Source organism: Mauremys mutica, unplaced genomic scaffold (genome assembly GCF_020497125.1).
Source record: "Mauremys mutica isolate MM-2020 ecotype Southern unplaced genomic scaffold, ASM2049712v1 001126F_np12_obj, whole genome shotgun sequence".
Classification (NCBI taxonomy): Eukaryota; Metazoa; Chordata; order Testudines; family Geoemydidae; genus Mauremys; species Mauremys mutica.
In genome coordinates, this window is record NW_025423122.1 from 30,577 (window position 1) to 56,899 (window position 26,323).

General features: G+C 50.0%; 1 protein-coding gene across 1 annotated transcript; it reads right to left on the reverse strand.

Moving 5' to 3' along the window:
* Positions 1-439: 439 nt before the first annotated feature.
* Positions 440-25,667, reverse strand: LOC123357856 (NACHT, LRR and PYD domains-containing protein 3-like). The gene is made up of 5 exons (XM_045000800.1): positions 25,654-25,667; positions 24,241-24,368; positions 21,367-21,616; positions 7,402-7,572; positions 440-1,802 (listed from the first exon to the last, which is right to left on the reverse strand). The coding sequence occupies exons 1-5, from the start codon at positions 25,665-25,667 to the stop codon at positions 1,637-1,639; spliced, it is 729 nt and encodes a 242-aa protein (XP_044856735.1). The 3' UTR covers positions 440-1,636.
* Between the last annotated feature and the right edge of the window lie 656 nt (positions 25,668-26,323).

Here is a 26,323-nt window from a genome sequence, read left to right on the forward strand (position 1 = left end):
TTGTAATCAACCTAGCTGGCCACTAGACTGAGACAGCCTCTGAACTGGTAACTGTAACATTGACTAGTGGGACAGTGTGTCTATGTGTGTAATTAAATGCATATGCTAATTGTTGTATCTCCAATATCCGCGGCGTATTGCCTTTTCTCCTAAAAAAAAAATCCCGTGTGCTTCTTCTAAGCATAACATTTGTTGGTGGAGAATTGCAAAAGGGGGAGGACATGCACCGTGATTGTTGAAAATACTGCTAAAGGGTATATCATACGTATAAAGTGATCAATCATTCAGTTGTGCACACCCCCGGTCATAGAGATATTGGGCAATAGGGAGAAGATTAGAGTCCTCAGTGCTCCTACCCGTCTGTCGGAAAAAAAAAATATATATATATATATAAATTGCATAGGTGAATATACCCTCGATCATAGCAGGATCAAGCCCAAAAGGTAGGGGAGTTAGTGTTTCCCCCTCCTGCTCTGTCAGTCAGGGTTTTTTTAGTGTGTACAGACTTTTTGTGTTTTATAAGTCCCAGCACAAGCGTGGGCATTATGTTAAATGTCTTGTTTTCCCCTTTTTTCTATTTTTGCCTTGGTTTTGTTAACTGGGAGATGCCCCAGCCCTTTTTATTCTCTAATCTGACGGTGTGAGAGCCTGGGTTTGTACATACATGCAGCATGTGCGTACGAGTGCCAGTAGAATCCACACCAGGAAGGCGCCTTAAAGAAAGTTCCCCGGATCGAAGTAGCCCTAAAACAGTCTCAAAGACATTTGCTGAAGTATGTTCTGTCTGTGTGTGTTTGAGGCCTGAGAAACAAAGCTGTCAGCTGTAAATTGCTAAATAAGAGATGTCAAACTGCTGCTTAGCAGAGCGTGTTTTCTCAAAGCCTGCACTGTAATAGCTTTGGGTGAGGGGAGGAAAATGTTCACCAGCACACATTGAAATGTCAGGAGAAAGCTTTGTAATTGGCTCTGAGCTTGTGGTTCGGACATTAAATAATAAACTCCCTACAGTATTAAGAGAGTGACCCAGCACCAAGTTATAGATTTGGTTGATTGGGTAAAATTCTTTAGCTGGGATTCATAACCCAAACAGTCACCTTCTTAGATCCTTTTTAGGATTAATACAACAAATAATCAGTTCTTATTAATCTGATGAGGTAACTAATTTGGTGACATAGTTTTGATCCAACACTGAGACTAATTTAATCGGGGTTTGATTTTGTTTGGATAGTTGCATTGCTCTGTGCTTCATTTAGTTTTGTAGTACGATTAGTAGCTTCACTTTGGTGATACAGTTTGTTGGTGTAATAGTTTTAATACAATTTATAAAACTGAAACCAAACAACATTTCTTTCAATAAGCAACAGGGGTCTACAACCTTGAGGATGTGGGCAGATATCAGTGGGTGAACCTAAAAAGCCTAACCAGCTCCACATAATAAGCCTTTGGTTCTCACAGACCTGACAGTCTCTTCCAGTCCTGCGCCTGTGGAGGCTGAATGTGTAAATTCAACAAGCTCACAAAACAGGAGCGTATTTTCCCCATAGTGTGAGGTTCTCACTTTTAACACCAGCAGGAGAATATACATCCGGAGTCCTTGGTGATGCCAGAGATGCCTTAAAAGAGGCAGGTCCTGGCCCTAGCTGCTGTCCCAGCTAGCAGGCCGACAGCCAGGCCAGAGCAGTGTCGCTGCAATGGCTCCTGTTCTCCAATTCTTCCATATACGTATGACCATATCAGGTTTCCTCTTTCTCACAGCATCTAGCTCTCTCTGTGTGTCTTCATTTACATTGACACTGCTCAAGCTGTGCGGGAAAACAAGTCAAGAAAAAGTGTAAGACATAATGCCTGAGAACACAATCTCTTTGAAGCAGAGTTAGCCGCACAGCATTGGTTTCAGTGAAATCATCTCTGGAATGGACACAAAAGACTATTGCAATGAATGTTCAGACATAACTATCTGGGCCCATCTTCTTTCCCCATCCCACACATTTTTGGTCCACCCGGTAGTCACCATCTCCACTGGATTCCCTTTGGAGTCTGACCAGGCCCGTCCTTGCCTGCTGAAGAGGCTGCTGTTGAGTGACGTGCGGAACTCTCGGCCCACTTAGAGGGAGGGAGATGCCAGCATGTGACATTTATAGCAAGCAAGAAAACAGACTTCAGCGAACTTATTTGTTTCTGAATTGTTATTAATCTATAAAGTTATTGTTCTAAATCTAAATCATTTTGAAAGCTGCCATCATGTGTTTTGGTTGTAACATCCCAGAACCAAAGGCTGTGTGGGGGATGTCTAGGACTGTGTAGAAATCTGGATGTTGTTTAAATGTATTTGCTATCTCAATGCTCCACAGAACTTACTTCCATTTTTTAATTCCCATCAGTCTTTTATCTTCCTTTATTTCTGGTCCTTTTAGTTCTCTCTCTTTTATAGGGTATTTCTACACTACCAGATTAGTTCGATTTAACTTAATTCGAATTTGTGGAATCGACCTTACAAAGTCGAATTTGTGTGTCCACACTAAGGACACTAATTCGACTTTGTGAGTCCACACTAACGGGGCAAGCGTCGACATTGGAAGCGGTGCACTGTGGGAAGCTATCCCACAGTTCCCACAGTCCCCGCTGCCCATTTGAATTCTGGGATTTCCCCACAATGCATGCTGGGGGGAAAAATGTGTCGAGGGTGGTCTTGGGTAACTGTTATCATTCAACCGTCACTCCCGCTGGTGGGAAATCAGTTCGCACACTTTTCCTGTTAGTGACAGCGCGGATGCCACAGCACTCCACTGCGATCATGGAGCCCGCTGCGATCATCGCTGCACTTATGGCCGTTGTCAACTCCTCGCACCTTATCGTCCACCTCTTCCACAGTCAGCTGCTGAGAAATCAGGCGAGGAGGCTCCAGCAGCACGGTGAGGACATGAAGTCTCAGAGTGGCACAGACCTCTCACAAAGCATGGGATCCCGCGCCGTGGAGATCATGGTGGCAATGGGTCATGTCCATGCTGTGGAATGGCGATTCTGGGCCCGGGAAACAAGCACGGACTGGTGGGACTGCATAGTGCTGCAGGTCTGGGATGAATCACAGTGGCTGCGAAACTTCAGGATGCGTAAGGGCACTTTCCTTGAACTGTGTGACTTGCTGTCCCCTGCCCTGAAGCGCAAGGACACCCGGATGCGAGCAGCCCTGACTGTGCAGAAGCGAGTGGCCATAGCCCTCTGGAAACTTGCAACGCCAGACAGCTACCGGTCAGTAGCGAACCACTTTGGCGTGGGCAAATCTACCATGGGGGTTGCTGTGATGCAAGTAGCCCACGCAATCATTGAGCTACTGCTCTCAAAGGTAGTGACCCTGGGAAACGTCCAGGTCGTCATAGATGGCTTCGCCGCGATGGGATTCCCAAACTGCAGTGGGGCTATAGATGGAACTCACATCCCTATCCTGGGACCAGACCACCAGGCCAGCCAGTATATTAACAGAAAGGGCTACTTTTCAATGGTGCTGCAAGCACTGGTGGACCATAGGGGACGTTTTACCAACATCAACGTCGGATGGCCGAGCAAGGTTCATGACGCGCGTGTGTTCAGGAACTCTGGTCTGTTTAGATGCCTGCAGGAAGGTAGTTTCTTCCCGGACCACAAAATAACTGTTGGGGATGTGCAGATGCCTATAGAAGCAGCAAAGAGTCCTGTGGCACCTTATAGACTAACAGACGTTTTGCAGCATGAGCTTTCGTGGGTGAATAGTCTCTTGCATCTGAAGAAGTGGGTATTCACCCACGAAAGCTCATGCTGCAAAACGTCTGTTAGTCTATAAGGTGCCACAGGACTCTTTGCTGCTTCTACAGAACCAGACTAACACGGCTACCCCTCTGATACTTGACAGATGCCTATAGTGATCCTCGGGGATCCAACCTACCCGCTAATGCCCTGGCTCATGAAGCCCTATACAGGCGCCTTGGACAGTGACAAGGAACTCTTCAACTACCGGCTGAGCAAGTGCAGAATGGTGGTGGAGTGTGCTTTCGGATGTCTCAAGGGGAGATGGAGGAGCTTACTGACTCGCTCGGATCTCAGCGAAACCAATATCCCCATTGTTATTGCAGCTTGCTGTGTGCTCCACAATCTCTATGAGAGCAAGGGGGAGACCTTTATGGCGGGATGGGAGGTTGAGGCAAATCGCCTGGCTGCTGATTACGCTCAGCCAGACAGCTGTGCGATTAGAAGAGCCCAGCGGGAAGCGCTGTGCATCCGGGAGGCTTTGAAAGCTAGGTTCCTCAGCGAGCAGCGTGACCTATGACTGTTCAGTTTCTTTACAGAGAAGCTGAACCTGCCCCTGTTTCTTTTTACCCAGTTACTGTTGACTATCCTCTGCAGTTACATACCCCGTTCACCCCGTTTCCCCCCTTCCAACACACATGTAAAAATAAAATCCATGTTTCATTGTTACTTAACTACGTTTTCTTTATTAATGACTTTGCGTTAAAGGGTTGAAACTGGGACGCAGACTGTGCTGGGTAGGGTGTGTAGTGATGTAAAGACCGCTTCTAAACTCGAGGAATGACAGGCTCCTGCTCCTAGAGCGGTCCGCAGTGCCGGACTGGTTGTTTCAACGGAGCCTGCCATCCCTCCTTTTTGGGACTCTGTGTGCGGGGGCTATGTGACCTTGTGGCGGGGGAGGACGGTTACAGATTCCCCTGCTGTGTGGCCCTGTGGTCCAGGACAAGGACCGCTGCATAAGATCTGTAACCTCCCTCCCCCACTACAAAGTCATGTACCCCCCACCCACACAGAAAATGGAAACCACCTCCCATTCCGACCAGGGTGCCTACTGACTGCACTGTGTGTGTTACCTGCTGCTGATCCTGCCCCCGTGTCTGTACCCTGGTAAAAGTGACTGTCCTATGCAATTACAAACCCCCTCCCCTCCCCTTCAAACACAGTCTTCTGTACAAAAACATGACGGAAACAGTAATTAACAGCAAAGTATTTTTAATAATCAACTAGACAGTTAGGGGATGAAACTGGGATTGGGGCTTGGGTGAGTCAGGAAGGGAAGGACTTCTCAAAATTTAGGGAATGAGAGCTTTTGGGTAACTGAGCACTCTGCTGGGGTGGAGTGACAGTTTTCACGGCCCCTGGCACCCCTCCTTCTTGTTATTTTGGGTGAGGGGGGTATGGGACTTTGTGGCGGGGGAGGGCGGTTGCAGATACACTGCAGGGGGGCTCTGTTCTCCTGCCTGCGGTCCTGCAGAACATCCTCGTAGAAGCGGCATGTCTGGGGCTGGGATCCGGAGCGTCCGTTTGCCGCTTTGGTCTTCTGGTAGCCTTGTCTCAGCTCCTTGATTTTCACGCGGCGCTGCATTGCATCCTGGCTGTATCCTCTCTCTGTCATGGCTTTGGAGATCTTCTCGTAGATCTTCGCATTCCGTTTGTTGGAGCGCAGCTCTGAAAGCAAGGACTCATCGCCCCACACAGCGATCAGATCCAAGACTTCCCGATCAGTCCATGCTGGGGCCCTCTTTCTATTCTGGGATTGCATGGACTCCTCTGCTGGAGAGCTCTGCATCGTTGCCGGTGCTGCTGAGCTCGCCCCGATGTCCGACCAGGAAATGAGACTCAAACTGGCCAGACAGGAAAAGGAATTCAAATTTTCCCGGGGCTTTTCCTGTGTGGCTGGTCAGAACATCCAAGCTCAGACTGCTGTCCAGAGCGTCAACAGAGTGGTGCACTGTGGGATAGCTCCCGGAGCTACTAAGGTCGATTTCCGTCCACACATAGCCTAATTCAACATAGCCATGTTGAATTTAGCGCTACTCCCTTCGTTGGGGAGGAGTACAGAATTTGAACTAAAGAGCCCTCTAGATTGAACTAATTAGCTTCCTGTTGTGGACGGGTGCACGGTTAAGTCAAATTAATGCTGCTAAATTCAACATAAATTCCTAGTGTAGACCAGGCCATAGATTTGCCTTTTCCCCTTCAGGCCAGTGGTATGGAAATTTCAAAACATTCTCTTGTAGCTGTCCGGCTGTGCTGGATTTAAATGCTGCTTAAGCTGAAACTCTGGTAGCTTTTATGAACTAAGATGATCTTAAAAACAGTTTTAAACTGCTTGACATTGTTCTGGAGGAAAAGGCAGATGTCAGTTGCCTAAGGAGCCGGCTGGACATTCCAATCCTACCAATATCTGTATGAGCTGCTGACTAGACAGACAACCAAGATGAGGAGGAGAGGAGTGAAGAAACGGGGTTGCCATCATAGAAAGAAAAAGAAATAAAACAAAAACAATTAGGTGTCGACTTTGTATCCTTCCCCTCTTTTCCTTTTTCTCTTTGTCTGTTTGGCTTTGTCCCAGAATTATTTGTTGAAATGGTGGTAAATTATCACTTGCGTGGAGAGTTATTTTAATTCAATTGTGAAACACCCCAGACTCGTATTCTCAGTCCTGCTTACTGAGTAAAATAACTGAGATTCTAACTAGGGTGATCAGATGTCCCGATTTTTGGCTCTTTTTCTTACATTGCCTCCCATTCCCTGTCCCAATTTTTCACACTTTTGCTGTCTGGTCACCCTAATTCTAACACAAAACTACGCTGCCTTTGAAGTGCTCAAACAGCCACTTTATTATCCCATGTTTAAGCTAGTCAAGCTGCATGAATAATACATTTTTCAGGTTGGTGGCTGAACTGAAAAAAAAAAAAAGGTTCATTTTGAACCAAACCCTCAATTTTTCAGGGTTGTTGTTGTTGTTGCTGTTGTTAAAAGAAATCAAACAAACAATTTTTTTGGTGCCAAATGAAAATTTATTTGAGCTGAAAAAAATTCGGGTCTTTTTGTGTTTTTCTTTAGTTTCTTTTGAAGTGTTTTTTACCCTCAAAAAAAGAAATTAATCAAATAAGCTACATTTCTAAACAAAACATTGTTTCAAAGTGACAAGACAAATCTTTTGCTTGAAAAAAGGTCAGCTTTTTATTCTGCCAAAAGTATTCATCAGATGCAACATCCATTTGCAAATATTTTCATCCTGAAACTGCAGTTTTCTGCAAATTTACTATTTGAGCAAAAAATGTCACCCAGCTCTACTGTTATCACAGCAGTGGATCTCTCTTCCTTTCTCTGCAGGAGGAGACTAGGTGCCAGTTCTTGGGTGCCTGGACAATAACACTGACCCCAGGAGAAAGAGCTTAAATCACATCACTATGTGCCAGATTTTCCAAAGAACTCAGCACCCACAACTGGGGCTGGATGTTCAAGGGGACTGAAGTCCCATTTACCCAGGGTCCTGCTGGCTTTTCTGAAAATCTGACCATAGAAGTCACAAGCTACTGCATGCTGAGCACTTTCAAAAGCCTGGCCCCATGTGAAAGGAACACCGGTGAAAGGAGCCCACTTGTAACTTACCCCAGTTTCTGCAGTTTGCAGTTTGGGTGTTTCAGTCCTTCACACAACTGTTTCACACCTGAGTTGTCCATTGTTTTCTCTCCCAGGATCAGCTCTGTCAGCGTCTGGTTGGTGCTGAGAGCAGAGGTGAGATCCTTACAACAAGCAGCTGTGAAATGGCAACCACTCAGTCTGCAGGAGCCAGAGAGATACAAAGATTTGTGACTGCTTATTTTTGCCCCATTCGCTGGCACCAGCAGTCTTCATTCTAGGCATGTACAGTAAACCACAGTGCTCTGAGAGGAGCCTTTGGGATTAGTCATAAATTCCAAGGCCAGAAGGGCCAACTGTGATCATCTGGTCTGACCTGCAGTACAGGACTTCCCCCAAACAATTCCTGTTTGAACTAGAGCAGAGCTTGTCGACAAAAAATATTCCATCTTGATTTTAAAATTGCCAGTGACAGAGAATTCACCACAACCCTTGGTAAATTGTCCCAGTGGTTAGCTGCCCTCACGGAACCTTATTTCCAGTCTGAATTTATCTAGCTTCAGCTTCCAGCCATTGGATCCTTTTATACTGTCCTCTGCTAGACTGAAGAGCCTGATATCAAATATTTGTTCCCCTTGTATGTACTTGTACAATGTGATCCTGTCACCCCTTAGCCTTCTCTTTCTTAAGCTAAGTAGATCGAAGTCTGTCACTATAAGGCAGGTTTTCCCATCCTTGTGTTATTCTCATGGCTCTTCTCAGGACCCTCTCCAATTTATCAACATCCTTCTTGGACTGTGGGCACCAGAACTAGACACAATATTCCAGCAGCCGTCACACCAGTGCCAAATACAAAGGTAAAATAACATCAACTCCTACTCGAGATTCTTCTCTTTATACATCCATTAGCCCTTTTGGCCACAGCAACACACTGGGAGCTCATGCTTAGCTGATTATCCACCGTACCCCCTCAAGTCTTTTTCAGAGTCACTGCTTCCCAAGATAGGATTCCCCATCCTGTAAATGTGGCCTAAATTATTTTTTTCTAGATGCACACATTTCTATTGGTCTGTATTAAAATGTACATATTGTTCGCTTGCACCCAATTTCCCAAGCAACACAGATTGCTCTGTAGCAGTAACTTTTACTCTACATTATTTCCCCTTTTGCAATTTTTGTGTTATCTGCAAACTTTATCAGTGATACTATGTTGTCTGTCAGGTCATTGATAAAAATGTTACAAAGCATAGGGCCAACCGATCCCTGTGGGATCCCCATAGAAACACCCCCTCTTCTTTTAAACACTATAAGCCCTGGAGGGAATAATTTACCATGTGCAGGTGTTGTGTCAGTTACTATGTGTTCTATATGCGATTGTTCAGATGAGTTGAAGGGACAGGTAGATTGAGGTGTGTGATATAGGAGGGCCTGGGAGCAGGGGTAGAGTGGTAGCCTTAGGCTAATTAAGGTGTGGTTCCCTGTAGACTAGGGAGGGTTGCTACAGGTTAATTGTAGCACCTGTAGTCAATTAAGGCCCCATCAGGAACCTAATGAACCCCCTGCTTCAGGCAATCAGGGGAAGAGGAGGAAGGAGAGAGGACTAGAGCTTGGAGGTGTGTTGTGAGATTTGAAAGATCAGAGAACCAAAGTAAGGGAGCAAAGAATCCTGTGGCACCTTATAGACTAACAGACGTTTTGCAGCGTGAGCTTTCGTGGGTGAATACTTCTTCGGATGCATTCACCCACGAAAGCTCATGCTGCAAAACGTCTGTTAGTCTATAAGGTGCCACAGGATTCTTTGCTGCTTTTATCCAGACTAACACGGCTACCCCTCTGATACTTGACAAAGTAAGGGAGACTCCCTCCCCCAACATCTAAGGACTGAAGATAACCCCACCCAAGGGGGAAGAGGGTAAGAAACCCACAGAGGTTGAGAGGGACTCAGAGGGCTTGGCTACACTTACAAGTTGCAGCACTGGTGGAGGCTTTCCAGCGCTGCAATTACACCCCGTCCACACTTGCAGGGCACAACCAGCGCTGCAACTCCCTGGCTGCATCGCTGGCTGAAAACCCATCCCGGCAGGGGTATAAGGAGTGCAGCGCTGGTGATCCAGCGCTGCTCAGCAGGTGTGGACACTCACCAGCGCTTTAAGTGTCCTCCAGGGAATAAGGAGTTATCCCACAATTCCTGTTCAGCCACTCTGCTCATCAGTTTGCACTCTACTGCTCTTGCCTCAGGTGACCCGCCCTTTAAATGCCCCGGGAATTTTAAAAATCTCCTTCCTGTTTGCTGCAGCCAGGTGTGTGTGGAGTGCAATCAGTTAATCTTTCCAGGTGACCATGCCTCCACATGGCAAACGAGCCCCAGCATGGAGCAATGGCGAGCTGATGGACCTCATCAGTGTTTGGGGGGAGGAATCTGTGCAGGCACAGCTGCGCTCCGGCCGTAGGAATTACGATATCTTTGAGCAGATATCAAGGGCCATGCTGGATAGGGGCCATGATCGGGACGCACTACAATGCAGGGTGAAAGTTAAAGAGCTGCGGAGTGCCTATTACAAAGCCCGCGAGGGGAATCGCCGATCCGGAGCTGCCCCCACGACCTGCCGTTTTTACAGGGAGATGGACGAGATACTTGGGGGTGACCCCACTGCCAATCCCAGGATAACGATGGACACTTCTGAGCAGGCTGGGGGACAGGAGGAGGAGGCGGAGGCGGAGGCGGAGGCGGCGGGCGGGGGGGAGGAAACCGCGAGTGAAGCTACTGGGATGGGGGAAGACACCCCAGAGTGGGCATGCAGCCAGGAGCTCTTCTCAAGCCAGGAGGAAAGTACCCAATCGCAGCAGCCAGCAGTTGCAGAAGGACAAGCAGAGGAGCGGGTTAACGGTAAGCGGCTTTTATTTTCTGGGTGGAAATGTTTCTGGAGAGGAAGGGGGGTTATGGCTGCCTGCATGCCAGCCTCTAGATGTGGAATAGCCCGTTGATGTGGTCTATCACGTCGCGGTAATCTGCTTCAGTTATCTCAGCAAAAGTTTCATCCAGAGCGTGGGCAATATGCCTGCGCAGGTTTATAGGCAGAGCCACTGTGTCCCTTGTCCCAGTGACGGTGACGCGTCCGCGCCACTGTGCTGCCAGTGGTGGGGGGACCATTTCTGAACACAGGCAAGCCGCGTAGGGTCCCGGGCAGAATCCACATTGCTCTAAAAGAGCCTCCCGCTGTTCCCTAGTGTCTCGCAGCAAGGAGACATCTTCCAGGATTAACTCCTGTGAAAAATGTTGGGAGACTCTTTAGTGAAGAGATAGGGAGATAAGATCACCCCTGCAGCTGCATCTTCACTCAACCCCTCTAGCACTCCAGATTACCCAAAGCAACCAGCTCCCCTCTATCACTCAAGCCCCACTTCTCCCTCTATAAGCACCCCTCACTCACCATTTCGTGGCTTCTGTTGTGTTATGCGTTTGGGAAAAGAATGCTAAAGTGAGAACTCCCTCAGTGTAACAATTCATGTCTGGAGATAGTGAATACAATGCTGCCCGTGTTAAATGTTGTCATTTCTGTGTTTCTACAGTGACCTTGACTACTGGACTGCCCAGATGTTCAACATCACAGAGGCTTCAAAATTTGAGAAAAAATCCCCGAAAGAGCAAAGAGGACATGCTGAAAACTGTTCTTCATCACTCTGCTACAGAGAGAAAGGAATTGAAGGAGTGGAGAGAGAAGGAAAGCAAGATCCGCCAGAGGGAAAGCAGGATCCGCAAGAGAAATGCAGTGGCCAAAAGGAAAAGCACAGAGCAGCTTCTAAGCATCCTGTCGCGCCAAGCGGACTCTATCGAGTCACTCGTTGCCATGCAAGCAGAGCACTACCGTGCTACTCCCCCCCCCCCGTCCCAAAGCTTTTTGCCTTGTGCCCCAATGTCAGCTCAAACCACCTTTCCCCAGCATTCAGGTTCTTACCACCACCAGCTGCCTCCAACACCTGTACGCTCACCAACCAGCCCTGATACCTACCACCCTTACCCTCTGCACTCAACCCCCATCACCATGCAGTATATGCACCCTGAAGTGCAGGATTCGTTAAACAGCACACCAGACAGGACATATGCAAACTTGTGACTGTACAGTTCACCAACCCACACCCCTGCCCTCTTGTGTTCATGAAATGTTGTGTGTCTGTCTGTCAAGGAAGTTTTTTTCTTTTCAATAAAACAATTCTTGGCTTTGAAAACAGTCTTTATTATAGCAGATAGTGAAAGATACCTTAGCCCAGTAAAGAAAGAGGCACTGCAAATCATTTTAGGGATAATAGAATAACAGTGTAAACAGTGCAATTCACTCCCATGCAAGGCAGCAAACATTACTGTTGGCTTTCAGCCTCAAATTCTTCCCTCAAGGCATCCCTAATCCTTGAAGCCCTGTGCTGGGCCTCTCTATTAGCCCTGCTCTCTGGCTGTGCATATTCAGCCTCCAGGACTTGAACCTCGGTGGTCCATGCCTCACTGAATGTTTCACCCTTCCCTTCACAAATATTATGGAGGGTACAGCAAGCGGATATAACCGCGGGGATGCTGCTTTCCCCCAAGTCTAGCTTCCCATACAAGCAACGCCAGCGTGCCTTTAAACGGCCAAAAGCACACTCCACAGTCATTCAGCACCGGCTCAGCCTGTAGTTGAACCGGTCCTTGCTCCTGTCAAGCTTCCCTGTATAGGGTTTCATGAGCCAAGGCAATAACGGGTAAGCGGGGTCTCCAAGGATCACAATGGGCATTTCGACGTCCCCTACTGTGATCTTCCTGTCTGGGAAAAAAGTCCCTGCCTGCATCTTCCTGAACAGGCCACTGTTCCGAAAGATGCGTGCATCATGCACCTTTCCAGGCCAGCCTGTGTAAATGTCAATGAAACGCCCGCGGTGATCCACAAGCGCCTGGAGAACCATAGAGAAATACCCCTTACGATTAACGTACTCTGATGCCAGGTTGGGGGGGGGGGGCAGAATAGGAATATGCATCCCATCTATTGCCCCTCCACAGTTAGGGAAACCCATTTGTGCAAAGCCATCCACAATGTCCTGCACACTCCCCAGAGTCACGGTCTTTCTTAGCAGGATGCGATTAATTGCCTTGCAAACTTGCATCAAAACGATTCCAACGGTCGACTTTCCCACTCCAAACTGGTTCCCGACCGACCGGTAGCTGTCTGGATTTGCCAGCTTCCAGATTGCAATGGCCACCCGCTTTTCCACCGTTAGGGCAGCTCTCAATCTTGTGTCCTTGCGCCGCAGAGTGGGGGCGAGCTCAGCACACAGTCCCATGAAAGTGGCTTTTCTCATACGAAAGTTCTGCAGCCACTGCTCGTCATCCCAGACTTCCATGACGATGTGATCCCACCACTCAGTGCTTGTTTCCCGAGCCCAAAAGTGGCGTTCAACGGTGCTGAGCATTTCCGTGAATGCCACAAGCACTTTAGTGTCACACGCGGCAGGAGAATCGATATCGATATCATCGTCAGACTCCTCACTGTCACTTTGGAGCTGAAGGAATAGCTCGACTGCCAAACGTGTTGTGCTGGCGACACTCATCAGCACAGTCCTCAGCAGCTCGGGCTCCATTTCCCACAGAAATCGCGATTCACACACAGAGCAGAAAGACACTCACAATGGCACCAAACGTTGCCAGAAAGACAGACTGCTGGGATGTGAAGCGATGCACCACGGGGCGTTGGAACAGGAAGCGGAATGACCCACACACTTCCTTCCCCTTCCCACAATACTCAGCGCCAAAACGGCGCCAAAACGGGACGAGGTGCTCTGTGGGATAGCTGCCCACAATGCACCTCTCAATACAGCGCTGGAAAGTGATGCAAGTGTGGCCACACTGCAGCGCTGGTAGCTGTCAGTGTGGCCACACTCCAGCGCTGGCCCTACACAGCTGCATGACCAGCGCTGTAACTCCCAGCGCTGCAACTTGTAAGTGTAGCCAAGCCCAGAGTGAGGAGAAAACCTAGACCCCTTTCCCGCTTCCCTCCTCTACCACCTTCCCGGGCCACTAGTGGGGCCCTTGGCACCCAAGAGCAGGGGCAAGGGGTAGTGTCTTAGTCCCTCCCAAGAAAAGCGCAGGACCCACCATACAAACATTGGCCATCTTGTTACAGGTGCTATTTCTAATGGGTGGGATAGTCCTAACAATATACTGTAATGACCTGCTGGTTCCCTACTGGGTACCCCCCATCTAGAATGGTAGGAAGAGAAAGGACTAAACCAGTGGTCCCCAAAGTGGTGCTCGTGGGTGCCATGGCACCCACCAGGGCATTTCTGTGTGCCCGCCTAGTGCCCAGCAGGGGACTTGCCAGGGACAGAGAACTCAGGCTGCGGGCGTGGTGTTCTCTGCTCCCGGCAGAGAAGAGAATCTGGGGCCCCGTGCCTGCTGGGGACAGAGTACTCTAGGGCTGCGGGCACCGGTGTTCTCTGTCCATGTGGCTTTTCTCCGGCTTCTCTCTGGATTCATATATTATGTAATATTAAATATGGGGTTTTTTTGTATTATTTAATGTACAAATACAAAATAAGCCTTGAAAAATTGTTGGCGCCCGCCACGCTCTTCTGAAAACATGAATATGCTACTGGTCACAAAAAGGTTGGGGACCACTGGGCTAGGTTATTCTGGTAGAGGAAGAACCTAGATTAGCATCTCACCAGTAGGGGGCACTGTGTTAATCAGAATGAGGAGGAAAGAGATGTGACATCCTGTGGACAGAAGGAATCAGGCTGGGAGAGAGAGATGGCCAGTGTGTGTGTGTGTGGGGGGGGGGGGGGGGAACAGAAGGCTGTAGGCAGCGAGGACAGAAAGCCTGGCAGTGGTATCCTGAGAGCCAGGGCAAGGAGGCAGGTGGGAAGGGGAGAGCTGATCAGAGAAGCAGGCTGTGGCTGGCGGGCTGGGAGCAGCAACACCAGGACATGGGGGGGTGGAGCAGCCTGCAAGCAGGAGGCGAGAGGCAATTGCTAAGGCTTGGTGACACAGGAGGACAATGCACAGGGATGCTGAGGAGACCAGAGATGACAGGGCTGAGCTCTGGCCAGTGGGGTTGCAGACCAGCCCTGAATTAGCTGCCATGAGAAGGATGGGCCAGAAAAGGCACTGGGTGCCAGCCCACCGCTGGTTCTCAGTGACACATTTGCTGACTGGGCTGTGTTATCAGTAGCTGAGGTGACAATGCAGATTTGGCCATGCATTGCTACAGGCTTGGGACTGACTGGCTAAGCAGCAGTTCTGCAGAAAAAGATCTGGGGGTTACAGTGGATGAGAAGCTGGATATGAGTCAGCAGTGTGCCCTTGTTGCCAAGAAGGCCAATGGTATATTGGGCTGCATTAGTACGAGCATTGCAAGCAGATCAAGGGAAGTGATTATTCCCCTCTCTTCAGCACTGGTGAGGCCATATCTGGCCTTGCATCGAGTTTTGGATCCCCCGCTACAGAAGGGATGTGGACAAATTGGAGAGAGTCCCGCGGAGGGCAACAAAAATGATTAGGGGGCTGGAGCACATGACTTATGAGGAGAGGCTGAGGGAACTGGGATTGTTTAGTCTGCAGAAGAGAAGAATGAGGCTGCTTTCAACTACCTGAAGGGGGGTTCCAAAGAAGATGGAGCTCGACTGTTCTCAATGGCGGCAGATAACAGAACAAGAAGCAATGGTCTCAAGTTGCAGTGGGGGAGGTCTAAGTTGGATATTAAGAAAAAATATTTCAGTAGGAGAGTAGGGAAGCACTGGAATGGGTTCCCTAGGGCGGTGGTGGAATCTCCTTCCTTTAAGGTTTTTAAGGCCTGGCTTGACACAGCCCTGGCTGGAATGATTTAGTTGGGGATTGGTCCTGCTTTGAGCAGGGGGTTAGACTAGATCAGTGGTCCCCAACGTGGTGCCCGCAGGCGCCATGGCGCCCACCCAGGCATTTATGTGTGCCCGCCTAGTGCCTAGCAGGGGACCTGCCGGGGACAGAGAACTCAGGCTGCGGGCGCAGTGTTCTCTGTTCCCGGCAGGTGCAGGGCCTGCCTAGTGCCCAGCCGGGGAGAGAAGCTGCGGCCCCGTGCCTGATGGGGACAGAGAATTCTGGGGCTGCAGGCTGCGGGCACCGGTGTTCTCGGTCCCTGGCAGGTGTGGGGCTACAGCTTAAGCTGGAGAGAAGCCACGGCCCCGCGCCTGCCGGGGACAGAGAACTCTGGAGCTGCAGGCGCTGGTGTTCTCAGTCCCCGGCAGGTGCGAGGCCCACCTAGTGCCCAGCAGAGAAGAGAATCTGGGCCCCCGCGCCTGCTGGGCACAGAGTACTCCAGGGCTGCGGGCACCAGTGTTCTCTGTCCTTGTGGCTTTTCTCCGGCTTCTCTCTGGATTCATATATTATGTAATATTAAATATGGTTTTTTTGTATTATTTAATAATAACAATAATAATTTAATAATAACAAAATAAGCCTTGAAAAATTGTTGGCGCCCACCACGCTGTTCTGAAAACATGCATGTGCTACTGGCCACAAAATAGTTGGGGACCACTGGACTAGATGACCTCCTGAGGTCCCTTCCAATCCTAATCTTCTATGATTCTGTGAAATGATGGGTAATGATCAGAGGGGAGTCCCAGCCCCTTTGTGGGAAACACATTAATGTTGATATTTATTCACATTTACTGTTTACAGCCCTTTTGGGAGAACAAAGCCATGTTCAATTTCCTTTTCTTTCCAGCCCTTTTGGGAGAGCAGGAGTGACAGCTCCAGTTCAGGGCAGTGTGCACACATGTGTCTGTTGGGGGGGCAGTTTGGCAGATTGACTGTGTGCTTGATTGTTTGGTTGCTTGTTTGACCAGTGTGACCTGGGAGTGCTTTGTTCCAGCTGGGCCTGACTGTTATAAAAAGGCAGTCAGCTGCGAACCAGCTGAGCAGCAAACAGCAGAGAGGCAAACAGAAGGAGTTTGCCTGGGAGTTCGCCTGGAGAGAGCCTACTGAGGCTCCCCTCCCGCAGGTTCTCTCTGTAGCTTCTGCCACAAGTAAGGGAGCTCTTAGAAGGAAGAGACCATGGATGCTGAGCGATCCGCCGTTGTGACCTGCACAGGATGCGCCATGTTCGTCTTCCTTCCACAGGATAGAAGCGACTTTGTCTGTACAAAGTGCAAGCTGATCTCCACCTTGGAAGAGAAGATTCAAGGTCTGGAGAAACGAATAACAACCCTGCGTTCCATAAAAGAAAATGAGGATTTCCTGGATAGACGTCAGGATCAGCTGCAGCGGGCACAATGTTCTGAAGATTCAGAGCAGGCTACACAGCGGGGACAGAAGGCCAGCGAGGATAATTGGCGGCATGTGACTTCCAGAAAGGGAAAGAGTACCAGAAACATCCATGTACCAGAAACACAGATGCAGGTGAGCAACCGTTTTCATGTTCTCTACTAGTGCAGAGAGTGGAGTGGATGATACACCTGAGGGAACAGAGCAGAAGGAGACTCCACTGATTGGAAGGCATGAGATGCACTGTCCTAGGGATGGGGGTTCCACGACCACGACTCCCAAGAGGAGGAGGAGGAGGGTGGTGGTGGTCGGGGACTCTCTCCTCATGGGGACTGAATCATCGATCTGCCGCCCTGACCGGGAAAACCGAGAGGTGTGCTGCTTGCCAGGGGCTAGGATTCACGATGTGACGGAGAGACTGCCGAGACTCATCAAGCCCTCGGATCGCTACCCCTTCCTGCTTCTCCACGTGGGCACCAATGATACTGCCAAGAATGACCTTGAGCGCATCACTGCAGACTACGTGGCTCTGGGAAGAAGGATAAAGGAGTTTGAGGCGCAAGTGGTGTTCTCGTCCATCCTCCCTGTGGCAGGAAAAGGCCAGGGTAGAGACCGTTGAATCGTGGAAATCAACGAATGGCTACGCAGATGGTGTCGGAGAGAAGGGTCTGGATTCTTTGACCATGGGATGGTCTTCCAAGAAGAAGGATTGCTAGGCAGAGACGGGCTCCACCTCACGAAGAGAGGGAAGAGCATCTTTGCAAGCAGGCTGGCTAACCTAGTGAGGAGGGCTTTAAACTAGGTTCACCGGGGGAAGGAGACCAAAGCCCCGAGGTAAGTGGGGAAGTGGGATTCCAGGAGGAAGCACAAGCAGGAGACTGCAAGAAGGGAGGACTCCTGTCTCAGACCGAGAAAGCGGGACAATCAGCGAGTTATCTTAAGTGCCTATACGCAAATGCAAGAAGCCTGGGGAACAAGCAGGGAGAACTAGAAGTCCTGGCACAGTCAAGGAATTATGATGTAATTGGAATAACAGAGACTTGGTGGGATAACTCACATGACTGGAGTACTGTCATGGATGGATATAAACTGTTCAGGAAGGATAGGCAGGGCAGAAAAGGTGGGGGAGTTGCATTGTATGTAAGAGAGCAGTATGACTGCTCAGAGCTCCAGTATGAAACTGCAGAAAAACCTGAGAGTCTCTGGATTAAATTTAGAAGTATGAACAACAAGGGTAATGTCGTGGTGGGAGTCTGCTACAGACCACCAGACCAGGGGGTTGAGGTAGATGAGGCTTTCTTCCAGCAACTAACAGAAGTTGCTAGATCGCAGGCCCTGGTTCTCATGGGTGACTTTAATCACCCATGATATCTGCTGGGAGAGCAATACAGCAGTGCACAGACAATCCAGGAAGTTTCTGGAAAGTGTAGGGGACAATTTCCTGGTGCAAGTGCTGGAGGAACCAACTAGGGGAAAAGCTCTTCTTGACCTGCTGCTCACAAACAGGGAAGAAATAGTAGAGGAAGCAATAGTGGATGGGAACCTGGGGGGCAGTGACCATGAGATGGTCGAGTTCAGGATCCTGACACAAGGAAGAAAGGAGAGCAGTAGAACAGAGACCCTGGACTTCAGAAAAGCAGACTTCGACTCCCTCAGGGAACTGATGGGCAAGGTCCCCTGGGAGAATAACATGACGGGGAAAGGAGTCGAGGAAAGCTGGCTGTATTTTAAAGAAACCTTATTGAGGTTGCAGGAACAAACCATCCCGACGTGTAGGAAGAAAAGTAAATATGGCAGGCAACCAGCTTGGCTCAACAGTGAAATCCTTGCTACTCTTAAACACAAAAGAACAGCTTATAAGAAGTGGAAGATTGGACAAATAAGCAGGGAGGAGTATAAAAGTATTGCTCAGGCATGCAGGAGTGAAATTAGGAAGGCTAAATCACACTTGGAGTTGCAGCTAGCCGGAGATGTTAGGATTAACAAGAAGGGTTTCTTCAGGTATGTTAGCAACAAGAAGAAAGTCAAGGAAAGTGTGGGCCCCTTGCTGAATGAGGGAGGGAACCTAGTGACAGAGGATGTGGAGAAAGCTAGTGTACTCAATGCTTTTTTTGCCTCTGTCTTCACAGACAAGGTCAGCTCCCAGACAGCTGCACTCTGCAGCACAGTATGGGGAGGAGGTGACCAGCTCTCTGTGGGGAAAGAAGTAGTTCGGGACTATTTAGAAAAGCTGGACGAGCGCTGGATGCGCTGCATCCGAGGGTGCTAAAGGAGTTGGCCGATGAGATTGCAGAGCCATTGGCCATTATCTTTGAAAAATCATGGCGATCGGGGGAGGTCCCGGATGACTGGAAAAAGGCTAATGTAGTGCCCGTCTTTAAAAAAGGGAAGAAGGAAGATCCAGGGAACTACAGGCCAGTCAGTCTCACCTCAATCCCTGGAATAATCATGGAACAGGTCCTCAAGGAATCAATTCTGAACCACTTAAAGGAGGGGAAAGTGATCAGGAACAGTCAGCATGGATTCACCAAGGGCAAGTCATGCCTGACTAACCTAATTGCCTTCTATGACGAGATAACCGGCTCTGTGGATGAGGGGAAAGCAGTGGATGTGCTATTTCTGGACTTTAGCAAAGCTTTTGATACGGTCTCCCACAGTATTCTTGCCAGCAAGTTAAAGAAGTATGGGCTGGATGAATGGACGGTAAGGTGGATAGAAAACTGGCTAGATGGTCGGGCTCAACGGGTAGTGATCAATGGTTCCATGTCTAGTTGGCAGCCGTATCAAGTGGAGTGCCCCAAGGGTCGGTGCTGGGGCCGGTTTTATTCAATATCTTCATTAACGATCTGGAGGATGGTGTGGACTGCACCCTTAGCAAGTTTGCAGATGACACTAAACTGGGAGGAGTGGTTGATACGCTGGAGGGTAGGGCTAGGATACAGAGGGACCTAGACAAATTAGAGGATTGGGCCAAAAGAAATATGATGAGGTTCAACAAGGACAAGTGCAGAGTCCTGCACTTAGGACAGAAGAATCCCATGCACTGCTACAGACTAGGGACCGAATGGCTGGGCAGCAGTTCTGCAGAAAAGGACCTAGGGGTTATGGTGGACGAAAAGCTGAATATAAGTCAACAGTGTGCCCTTGTTGCCAAGAAGGCTAATGGCATTTTGGGTTGTATAAGTAGGGGCATTTCCAGCAGATCGAGGGATGTGATCATTCCCCTCTATTCAGCACTGGTGAGCCCTCATTTGGAGTACTGTGTCCAGTTTTGGGCCCCACACTACAAGAAGGATGTGGATAAATTGGAGAGAGTCCAGCGGAGGGCAACAAAAATGATTAGGGCACTGGAGCACATGACTTATGAGGAGTGGCTGAGGGAACTGGGATTGTTTAGCCTGCAGAAGAGAAGAATGAGCGGGGATTTGATAGCTGCTTTCAACTACCTGAAAGGGGGTTCCAAAGAGGATGGATCTAGACTGTTCTCAGTGGTAGAAGATGACAGAACAAGGAGTAATGGTCTCAAGTTGCAGAGGGGGAGGTTTAGGTTGGACATTAGGAAAAACTTTTTCACTAGTAGGGTGGTGAAGAACTGGAATGGGTTACCTAGGGAGGTGGTGGAATCTCCTTCCTCCGAGGTTTTTAAGGTCAGGCTTGACAAAGCCCTGGCTGGGATGATTTAGTTGGGTTTGGTCCTGCTTTGAGCAGGGGGTTGGACTAGATGACCTCCTGAGGTCCCTTCCATCCCTGAGATTCTATGATTCTGTGAAATGATGGGTAATAATCCGAGGGGAGTCCCAGCCCCTTTGTGGGAAACACATTAATGTTGATATTTATTCACATTTACTGTTTACAGCCCTTTTGGGAGAAAAGATCCATGTTCAATTTCCTTTTCTTTCCAGCCCTTTTGGGAGAGCAGGAGTGACAGCTCCAGTTCAGGGCAGTGTGCACACATGTGGGGTTGTTACTGCCTTAGTGAGTAAAGTCATTGTTTTCTAATGTCAAAATATGCTGCATTTGTCGTTTGCTAAAAGCCACCAGATTCTGTCCTCGGCTGCACCAAGTTCACATCTGCCACTGCTGAGAGACTTCGAGGAGAAGATATTGGCTGTAAGCCACCTTCCTACTGCACTGATCCTGGGCCAGGTGGGAGCCAAAACAGCCTCTGGTGTAACTTAGAGGAATCTCAGGGCTGCTCTAAGTTACTTCAGCTGCTGTGCCAGGCTAGGATCCGGTGAAGCGTCATTGCACTACACCCTGCCCCTCCTAACCTCTCTGCCCTTCCTATGCTGAGGCAGGAGGGATGCTGTGGAAGGGTGCCAAAAATGTGGTTAGACCTGCTTTGCACCACCTAAGGATTACCCTGTATTGAGGGAACTTTGGCTGCCCCTTTAGGACAATTACCCAGCTACTTTGCCTGCAGAACAGGGCCCAGGGACTGAGCCCACTGCAGTACCCAGAACTCCTGCATCTTGGTGGGAGTTAGAGCAGCTGATCATTGTGGCCCCTTCTAGCCCTATGTTCTGCAGTTCTCTCATTATTCAGTTGTTTAACTAGCAAAATATGAGCAATGAAGATATCGGTGAGTCTCTGTTTTTTGCCTTGGGAGCAGAGTGGGGCTGGTCCATGGCTGGGTTCCATGCAGGTTATTGTGATCCTGATAAATAGAGTGTAACTCACCAACCACAGTGTTAACAGGCACAGACTAAAGGGAACCATCTGGTACTTACTGCAGTGTCTGTAATTTGCAGTTTGGATGTTTTAATCCTTCACACAGCAGCTGCACTCCTGAATCTCCTAGGTTGTTCCACCTTATGCTGAACTCTGTCAGTGTCTGGCTGGTGCTGAGAACAGAGGACAGATCCCCACAACAAGCAACTGTGAGATCACAATACCCCAGTCTGTAGGATATGAAGATATACAGAGAGCAAAATGATGACTTCTTTATGCCTCTTCCTCTGCATTTCCCCTCCTTGATACCTGTGTGTAACTCAAAAGCTGGGGTAGGCAACCTATGGCACGCATGCCAAAGGCGGCATGTGAGCTGATTTTCAGCGGCACTCTCACTGCCCAGGTCCTGGCCACTAGTCTGTGGGGCTCTGCATTTTTCTTTAATTTTAAATGAAGCTTTTAAAAGGTTTTAAAAAACGTATTTACTTTACATACAACAATAGTTTAGTTATATATTATAGACTTATAGAAAGAGACCTTCTTAAAACATTAAAAGGTATTACAGGCACGTGAAACCTTAAATTAGAGTGAATAAATGAAGACTTGGCACACCACGTCTGAAAGGTTGCCGACCCCTGTTCTAAAGTTATTCTTAATTTGGAAGCAATAGCCCCGCTCCGGCTCCTATGCACTCCAATGTCCTCCGGTGCTCCAATGAGAGCTGCAATGGCGGTGCCTGCAGATGGGGCAACGTGTAGACAGGGCCGGCTCTACAGTTTGCGCCGTCCCAAGCAGCACGCCAAATTGCCGCCCTGGGCGGCGGGGGCAGTCCATGTGCCCTTAGGGCGGCAGGCACGTTTCCGCGGCGGCGGCGGCAATTCGGCAGCAGCTTCTATGTTTAGCTGAAGCCGCCCCGGACAGCTAAACATAGAAGCTGCCGCCGAATTGCCGCCGCCGCAGAAATGTGCCTGCCGCCCTAAGGGCACACGGACTGCCCCCCCCCGCCCGCAGCAGCAATTCGGCGCGCTGTTTGGGGGCAAAACAAGGGGGGCTGCCGCCCCTTGCAGAATGCCGCCCCAAGCACCAGCTTGGAATGCTGGTGCCTGGAACTGGCCCTGTGTGTAGAGCTACCTGGTTGCACCTCTGTGTAGGAGCTGGAGAAGGGACATGCTGCTGCTTCTGGGAGCCATTTGAGGTAAGTGCCACCTGGAGCCTGCACCCCTGAGCTTCTCCCCACACCCCAACCCCCTGCCCCAGCCCTGATCCCCCTCCTGCCCTCTGAATCCCTCCATTCCAGCCCAGAGCACTCTCCTGCATGCCAAACCCCTCATCCCCAGCCCCACTCCAGAACCTGCACCCCCAGCCTGCACCCCTTCCCGCACCCCAATCCCCTGCCACAGCCCTGAGTCCCCTCCCACCCTCCAAACCCCTCAATCCCAGCCCAGAGCACTCTCCTATACCCCAAACTCCGCATCCCCCAGCACCACCCCAGAGGCCGCAACCTCAGCCGGAGCCCTCACTCCCCTGCACCCCACTCCCCACTGCAGCTCACAGTCCCCTCCCGCACCCTGAACTCCTCATTTCTGGCCCCACCCCAGAATCCGCTCCCCCAACCACAGCCCTCACCCCTTCCCACACCCCAACCCCAACTTTGTGAGCATTCATGGCCCACCATACAATTTCTATTCCCAGATGTGGCCCTCAGGCCAAAAAGTTTGTCCACCCCTGCTCTAGACCTCTAACACACAATTAGAGCTACAACCAAAACCCCAGTAGCATTTAATTAATTATTCTAATAGGAAGTTATCCATTCAGCTACAGAAAACACCTTCTCAACCCTCTTTAAAACCCCAATCAAACAGAGCCTCATTGCAGCATGCCCAGAAGGTCCCTAAATGTGGGGTATTTTGGACTGCGGGAAAGGGAAAGTCCCAGAGCCCTCACAGAGGCCAACCATCCCTTCTCTTTTATAACAAAGGGGGAATCAGCTCAGGTGCCCATGCTGACTGCAGTTGGGGCAGACACAATCCCTCAGGTAGGCCAGTCCCAGGTCATTTAGGGCTTTATAGATCAGAACCAGCCTCTTAAACTCCACCCAGAGACCAATGGGCAACCAATGCAGATCCTGGAGCCATGTGCTCCCAGCAGGATGCCATGCTCAGTAAGTGACCTAGCACTGCCTACACTGGGGCTTAGGTCAGCTTAACTAAGTCTCTCGGGGGGGGGTGAATTTTTCATGCCCCTGAGTGACATAGCTGGGTCGACCTAACTTTCTAGTGTGGACCAAACCTTAGTGAGTAAAATAAACAGAGGACCTACAGAAAATATCTATGGGGCATGAAGAGGCTCTGTGTGACCCAAATTCTGTCTAGTAAAATACGACGAATCTACAGTGTGGTGGGGTCTCTCAGCTGTATGCAGGAGGAGAGTAGGTGTTTTTGTGTGGTCATTAGATGAACCAGTTGGGATTTTTTCAGTGACATAGTTTTTCCATCAGAAAATGCAGATTAGTCACACACTTTTTGTGGGAATGTCGTGGTGTTGATGAAGTTCTGTCAGGAAGGTCTTTCTTAGCCAGGCTGGACTTTCAGGGCAAAGCTACAGAGAGAGCAAGCCTAGAATAGCGAGTAGCCCCGTGGTTGGGGCATTCACCTGGCCTGTGTGAGGCCCAGCTTCGTCTCCCCCCAAATCAGGCAGAGCAGTGATTTTAACCTGTGCCTCCCACACCTCAGGTGAGTGCCCTAACCAGTGGGATCACAATGCAGAACGGGGAAATATTAAGTTTTCTCAGGATAGAAAACAGTTTTCCACAGCTGCCAGGAGTACAGATGCCTCAGTAGACAAAGCTCAGGTCACTGTTAATAAGCACAGACTGCAGGAAACCAGCAGTTACTTACACTAGTTTCTGCAGTCTGGGTGTTTCAGTCCCTCACACAGCAGCCGCACGCCTGAATCCCCCAGTTTGTTATCCGCCAGTTCCAGCTCTGTCAGGCTCTGGCTGGTGCTGAGAATAGTGGAGAGATCCCCACAGCAAGCAGCTGTGAGGCTGCAACTCCCCAACCTACAAGAGACAAATACACAGAGAGAGAAGTGATCATTTGTTTCTTCCCTGTTGGCTGTGGTTCCCTCACTGGTGTCAGTGTCTGTCTGGAGAGGGTTTCATTTCCATTCTGGAGGGAGGGAAGGATGGCTCCTGCCACATGTGCCACTAGCCAAATTCTTAGGGGCTAGGGACATCCCAAGTCCTCAGCGAGTAAGGGGTTAATTCTGGCTTCCTTCAATCTGTCCTTGCACAGGTGCTCAGGGAAAGGGCTATAAAAACAGCTGTTGGGAAGCCAGTGGGTGCAGAATGGCTGTGGGTTGAGATGGCTGCAAATCCAGGCTGAGCGAGCCTCAGGCTGGGGTGGTTTATGATTTGATGTGTTTAAGTTGTTTTGCTTTGCTGATTGAGATTTGCTTCTGCTGAAATATATTCAGCCAATTATTTCCTTACACTCTGAAGGGGTGAAATTCAGCCCTGTGCAGACAGCCAGGGCAAGGTCTGTGAATCACAGCGGGGGTAAGTGGCACTTCACTGCACAGGTGCTGGGAGACTTCGGTGGCACAGTTTTCCTCCTGCATTGGAACAGCCGGCTGGAATCCTGTGAGGTACAGAGCAGAGAGAGGTTAGGGCCACAACGTTCACCTCAGAGGCTGAGCTTCTGCAAACTTTTGGGATGTTCCCATCTGAGGAGGAGGATTTTGGCCAGCCCCAGCTCAGAGCTTTCAGTCACTTCAACCAGTGATTCTCTGGCACAGTTGATCTAAAGCAGCTGAACTTTTCAGGCCTTGCCCCCATCTCTGACCCCCTCCCACCTCGCATTGCCCTCTAACAGCCCTCTCCCTTCTCTCGATCCCTGCCAAGCCCAAATACAGAGCCTAGCCCACGATCCTCCTCTCTTAGACCCTCTCCTCACACGACCCTCCCCTACCTTTGAGAGGCTGATCCCGGTGCCCTTTACCCAGCTCCTGGAGAAATCGTGGCTCCTCAGGACAACCTGGTTCTTCCTGGTACGCCGTACTGGACCGTAATGGCTTATTTTCATCTCTGCTTCAGAGATCGCACGGCTGTGGGGAGCCCAGAGCCCTTTAATTTCCCCCCGCAGATCCGGCAGCCAGGCTGGAGCCAGGATTTAAAGCACCGAGCTTTTTAATTCCCAGCCCAAGCCCAGCTGCCGGAGCTGCGGTGGGAGGGAAGGAAGGATTTAAAGGGCTCTGGGCTCCCCGTGCCACCAGAGCTCTAAGTCCTTTCAATCCCCGCTGAGGAAGCCGTCTGGCTCTTGCCACTACTGTGTACTGGCCCGTACCGGCTTACTTTCATCTCTGGCTCAGAGCTCCTATGGCTGTGGGGAGCCCAAAGCCCTATAAATTCCCCCCGCAGCTCCAGAAACTGGGCTGGGGCCGGGAATTAAAGGGCTCACAGTAGGTGTGAAAGTAATTTCCAGGACTTACCAGTACTGCTGGAATCCTGAGGGGGCGTGGCCTCAACCGGAAGAGGCGGGGCCTCTCAAGATTTAAAGGTCCTGGAGCATCGGCTGTGGCTGGGAGCCCCAGGGCGTTTAAATCAACCCTGGGCTCAGGGGCAATTTAAAGGGCTCAGGGCTCAGGCCACCGCAGAGCCCCGAGTCCTTTAGATTGCCCCGGCAGCCGGATTCGGGTGTGGATTTGAAGGGCCCGGAGCTCCCACAGCTGCGGGGAGCACCAAGCCCTTTAAATCTGGCCCCAGCCCGGCTGCCAGAGCTGCGGGGGAAAATTAAAGGGCTCTGGGCTCCCTGCAGACGCCAGAGCTCTGAGCCGTTCAAATCCCTGCTGAGGACGCCTGTGCGGTCCGGCACGGCATATTGGCTCTTCCTGGTACGCTGTACTGGACCGTAATGGCTTATTTTCATCTCTGCTTCAGAGATCCCACAGCTGCGGGGAACCCAGAGACCTTTAAATACCCCCCGCAGTTCCGGAAGCCAGGCTGGGGCTGGGAAT

Bases quoted from the DNA above. Each gene is read 5' to 3' on its own strand.
- LOC123357856 (XM_045000800.1), bottom strand. The intron at 21,617-24,240 runs GTGAGGGACTGA...AGTTACACACAG, and splicing joins TTCAGGCGTGCGGCTGCTGT to GTATCAAGGAGGGGAAATGC. The intron at 1,803-7,401 runs GTAAGTTACAAG...TTTCCCGCACAG, and splicing joins TGCAAACTGCAGAAACTGGG to CTTGAGCAGTGTCAATGTAA.